At 46.2% G+C, this 5,602-nt stretch overlaps 1 protein-coding gene across 9 annotated transcripts in view; it reads right to left on the reverse strand.

Moving 5' to 3' along the window:
- The window catches only part of LOC126988976 (uncharacterized), a 3,560-nt gene extending 1,074 nt beyond the window's left edge, over nucleotides 1–2,486 (reverse strand). For 2 of the 9 annotated variants that reach the window (XR_007742703.1, XR_007742705.1), the window contains exon 1: nucleotides 25–137. Coding sequence is in view for 1 of the 9 variants with exons in the window: in XM_050847401.1 (XP_050703358.1) it covers nucleotides 313–755 (443 nt within the window). In the remaining 8 variants the exon portion in view is untranslated. Of the gene's footprint in view, nucleotides 138–184; nucleotides 240–312 lie in introns of those variants that run through there. The other 7 variants (XR_007742710.1, XR_007742707.1, XR_007742709.1 and 4 more) reach the window with 7 other exon arrangements.
- Between the last annotated feature and the right edge of the window lie 3,116 nt (nucleotides 2,487–5,602).

The raw sequence follows: 5,602 nt of genomic DNA on the forward strand, positions 1-5,602 counted from the left end.
GAGTGTAATGGGTTGTAGCGGGACCGCGGGAGGAGTGTAATGGGTTGTAGCGGGACCGCGGGAGGAGTGTAATGGGTTGTAGCGGGACCGCGGGAGGAGTGTAATGGGTTGTAGCGGGACCGCGGGAGGAGTGTAATGTGTTGTAGCGGGACCGCTGGAGGAGTGTAATGGGTTGTAGCGGGACCGCGGGAGGAGTGTAATGGGTTGTAGCGGGACCGCGGGAGGAGTGTAATGGGTTGTCGCGGGACCGCGGGAGGAGTGTAATGGGTTGTAGCGGGACCGCGGGAGGAGTGTAATGGGTTGTAGCGGGACCGCGGGAGGAGTGTAATGGGTTGTAGCGGGACCGCGCGAGGAGTGTAATGGGTTGTAGCGGGACCGCGCGAGGAGTGTAATGGGTTGTAGCGGGACCGCGCGAGGAGTGTAATGGGTTGTAGCGGGACCGCGCGAGGAGTGTAATGGGTTGTAGCGGGACCGCGGGAGGAGTGTAATGGGTTGTAGCGGGACCGCGCGAGGAGTGTAATGGGTTGTAGCGGGACCGCGGGAGGAGTGTAATGGGTTGTAGCGGGACCGCGAGAGGAGTGTAATGGGTTCTTGCCCACCACAGGCTTAAGGACTGACGCGACGGAGATGAACCCCACGCCCCCAAAATTAATATTCAGAGAAACAGTCACATCAAAACGATCGCTAGGGAAATTAACAAACATGAAGGTGCGGTCATAAACATTCGGATCAATTAATTTTTCAAATATAGCCATACATCAGCAATATACAAGACCATAATAATACTCAAGACACTACCCTACAGAACTCCAGATAAAACTTATTTAAAAGTGCTAAAACTACCATTAACTCAAACACGGTTCAGTCGCTTTGATATATCTTTGATCGCATTAAAATTAATATGATTACTGAAGCAACTTGACAAAATAACACACTAGACCTTGTTATAGTAACCCAAGATAAACTAATCAGTAATGTTACGGTAGGAGAACATATTGATTCTTGCGACCACGAATTAGTTCGCGTCAACATCAGAACTCAACCAAAATTCACTGAAAATAAAACAATGGTGCTAATTTCAAAAGTGCAAACATCATAAAAATTAGACAAAAACTAACATAAATGCAGTAATCGGATGGTTGCAACATTGAGGAAGCCTGAAAATTATTTGCTCACTCAGCATAATACATTTGTAAATTCTTGCGAGAAGCGACGTAACATTAATAAAAGTTCACATTGGTTTAATAGCGAAATCATACATTCTGTTAAGGAATGAAATTTGCTTTACGGGGTAAATAAAGTTTAAAACACACTCGAAAATATTAGACATTATCATGAAGCCAGGCGACGAGTGAAAATGTCAGTCTCAGCGTAGATCTGAAGAAAACATTGAAACCCAATTGTAAAAGTAATCCGAAATCGTTCTGCAGTTGTATAAACAACAGAGAGGCGATCAGACGTGGAACTGAACCCTTAAACTGATAGCGACGGCGAATTAGTGACTGAAAAATACGCGTTTCGAACTTGTTAAACAATTATTTTTCCTCGGTATTTAATATTATAGTCTTACCGCCAATACATCAACGCAAACGACAACAATATTACTAACGTAACTCTCATTACTGTCTTGCCTAACTTTGTTATAACTACCCTACCGATGAGGGCCGTCATGTTCTCCAATCCTTTAAAACAAATAAAAAGCCCAGGGCCAGACAATGTGTACCCTAAAGTACTAAAAAATATAAAGCGAATTTCTCTCCTCGCATATTTTTTTTCAAGGCATCGTCTCTTCGGATTGGAAGATGATGGGGAGGGGAATCGCCTTGCCCACCCTACGACACCAAGTCCGCGGGTCCCCCGGGGCAAGCATCCATGCAGGTCCCTTTTCAATCTTGAGTACCTCCTGGCAGGATCTATCGACATGCTCAAGTCACGAACTCGCTGGGCGTCCCCTTGGCCTCCTTCAACTATAACTGTCTCTTACAGAGACATCCCGATAGGTAGGGTAACGTGCTACAAGCCTCTGTAGCTGGAGTTGGTTTTGACAGAATATGCAGGTAATAGGCCTCGTATCAGTTTCACGGAGTAGTCGTCAGTTTGACACACAGCCATTCCAGCGGCACCCCATGATTTTGCGCAGATGTGTATTACCAAAGGCCGTCTCCCCAATTCCCTATTTAGTGGCCATGCCTCACATCCATAGAATAAGACAGGGAGAGCAAGGGACCTGGAGATCCGGATGTGGATCAAGCCAATTCGCCATAAAACTTTCTACCGAAACTTACCTCCTGAACTACGCTACAATGGCATGTGAAATTTTCCGAGATTTCAGTGTTTTCGCCACACGCATTGGTAGACTGTACTGCTTCATCTAGCAAGCCTCAAAACACCTGCAGCTTGGTTTTAGCCCAGGAGACCTGAAGTCACAAGGGCTTCGCCAGCAATTCCACAAAGATTACTGTATCATTAGCAAATATAAATTAAGTGAACCTGATATTGACAACAGATGCTCCACAATGACTGGTCCACAACTATGCCTAGTACCCAGTCCATACAAATGTTGAATAGCGATGGGGCAGGGACGCAGCATTGTATCACTCCTGCATTCACTGGAAAGTAGGTACCCCCCCACCCACCCCCCACACACACACTTATTAGCACTCTCAGTCCCATAAAATGGACCAGTTAGCAAATCATTAGTCCTTGCGGAAATCTCACGGAGTCGCAGAAGATACCAAAGTGCCTCGCGACGCACTAAGTCAAACGCCGTCTTGAGATCGACATAGGCTGTGAGCATCCCCTGTCAAAACCCACATCGTTGCTCCACCGGTACCCGAAGCGCTAGGAAAAGGTCAGTTGTTGGCTCACCAGACGTGGAGACAGACTGTTCATATATCTGCAGCTTCACCAACTGGCTGCGAATCCTCATCAGCAATAAATGGGAAAGCACCTTGCCTGGCACACTGAGCAGTGTAATACCATGGTAGTTGTTGCAGTCCTGACGGTCTCCTTTTACTTTCCAAAAAAGGGACGACCAACACCCTTCTCCAATCAGGAGGAATGGTCCAAGATTACCATACGGCAGTCAACACCGCATGCAACCCGCGGCTTTGAGCAGCTCCGTACGGATGATACCGATACGAGGTGCTTTTCCACTTCTCAAGTCTCTGACCTCGCCAAGACATGGTGGACTTTTGTCGATAACCTGGTGGATAAGTTTCCGCCACCTGTAGCCCAGCAACTGGGAGTTGCCCACTGGGAGGGTCCGCCGTGTACAACTGCTCAAAGTACTCAGCCCAACGAGCCCCCTGCCCATCTATTTCCGACACGAGACACATCCGCTGTTGGGATAGCGCTCACCTAAGAGGGAGACTCGAGGCGGGGTTCCTTCAGGGTGCATTAAGCAGGTCGAAGGTCAATTTAAATGGCCCTCGACATCTTCAGCGAGATCCCTGACAAACCTGTCCTTGTCTCTCCTCTGGAGAGCTATAGTCCTCCGCTACACACCCCTATATTGGTCCCGGTTCCCAAAAATCTGGCAGTGCTACTCTCCTCAATATTTTCCAGCGTCTCCACCGAGCCAAATCCACTCCTGAATCTCGGGCGCTCTCCAGTGCACTCCTTGACTGCTCGAAGAGTCTCACGTTTGAAGGTAACCCACAGTTGTACGGGTTCCTCAAGAGTCCTGAACACATTGATCTGATTTGAGGCTGCCACTGCATACTTCTGAGCACATGCCATGTCTTTTAGCCTCTCGAGATGGAACATAATATTATTGAATATGGAGATTCTGACATGAAGGCTAAGTGTTTCAACAGCAAGCCTTTAGTCATTTCCAAAGAAGTCAGCCCACCGAAAAACCCTGCAGTTCCAAAGGATCATCCAACGAGTGTTTACGAAAATGTGGTCAATCCCTTAGCTACCCCTCCGGCATTGCTATACCAAGTCCAGCGATGCAACTCTGGTCTCTGGTAGAAGGAACCCGCAATTCTCAACCTCATGGATCTTGCAAAATTCAGGGAGGAGAGATCTGTTATGTTTCTGGTACCAGAACCATGGGGAGCAGCACATAGCTCGTAGCCAATCCTGTCAGTGTTAGTAAAAACAGTGAAGTCGCCAAAGACAATGAGCGTGTCCCAAGGGAGGCACTGAACTAATACGGAGTCGAATTTGGCGTTGAACCTCTTATCTTCAGTTTCACACTTATCGGTAGGAGCGTGCACTACAACACGACACATGAAGACGAGTGTGTGCTTCAGCCTCACTCGCATTATAGGCTAATTAACCGAAGTAACTTCAACCACAAATGACTGCAGTTGGCTGGATATTGATAGACGGAAACAATGGTTCATGCCGGATCAGTAGTAAATGAACTCCCCCTCACTGATCTCGCCACTGCCAGTCCTTCTTGTCTCAGAAAGTCCCACTTTGTCCAACCTCAGCTCAACTGATAGGAAGGGCAGTCGGTCATCCTCCGAGAGGATCCGGAGAGCAGTCATCCTTCATAGGCACAGACTGTCGGTAAGCGTATTTTCAGCAGAAAGGAAAGGTCCAGTTAAGATTTTGAGCTCAGGATAGATAGAGAATGTTTATTGCAAAAAATGGGTAAGGTTGTGTGTTGTCGAAGAATAGGGGATAGGTGTTGGAAAATTATGTCTAGATGACTGGTGGATAAGTTGAGTTCTTGAAGCGTTGAAGGACACCATGTTCATTTTGCTAAAATCGGAATTAATAGCAATATCTAAGGTTAAGCTTTCTGCAGCGTCCCGCCGAGAATCTTATCATTCCTATTGGGGGAGGGAGGGTTTTCTGTTAAATGATGCTGTGTAATGCACAGTAGAATTATTAGCGTAAGAGTAAATAAGATAGCTTGCTATGGAAAGGAGATCATTAATGAACAAACGAAAGAGAGTGGGAGATAGTAGAACAAAGCGCTGTGGGACACCATTGTTAATGGGTTTCGGGGAAGAAGTGTCCGTCTACAACAGCAGATATACGATGACCGGGAATGAAATTGGAGATAAATGTACAGAGTTTTGTGCCAGCCTTTCGAATGCTTTTGAGTTGTCTAAGGCAACAGCAGAAGTTTCACCGAAACGGCTAAGAGAGGATGACCAAGATTCATTTTGAAAAGTCAGATCATAAGTAGAATGCCAGTTAATGATCCCATACTGGTGATCAGACAATGTTTCAGAAGTTGATATATGCTTAAAGAATTTTTCGGTTCGGTAAACATGAATTAAAAAGCTTTACAAAGACAGGAAAGTATAGTTATAGGACGGTAGTTTAAGGGAGCAGTCACTCTTCTTTTGCACAGGCAGTATGCAGGCGTACTTTCAGCAGGAAATATAGGTAGATGTAGAATGGCTGAGACGAAAGAGTTTGACCGTGCAGGGTGTTAGCACAAAAGCGCAGTTTTAAGGACAATAGGAAGAACTCCATCGGGTCCATTCTGAGGATTGAAGCCTGAGATGGCATAGAAAACATCGCTCTTAATTATTTTAATGACAGGAATAATATAGTCAGACGAGGGAGGAATGCGGAGAATATCCCCTTAAACGTCCAGAAAGAAGTATTTAGAGAAGGTTTGAGTGAAGAGTTC

Source organism: Eriocheir sinensis, unplaced genomic scaffold, assembly GCF_024679095.1.
Source record: "Eriocheir sinensis breed Jianghai 21 unplaced genomic scaffold, ASM2467909v1 Scaffold1026, whole genome shotgun sequence".
NCBI lineage: Eukaryota > Metazoa > Arthropoda > Malacostraca > Decapoda > Varunidae > Eriocheir > Eriocheir sinensis.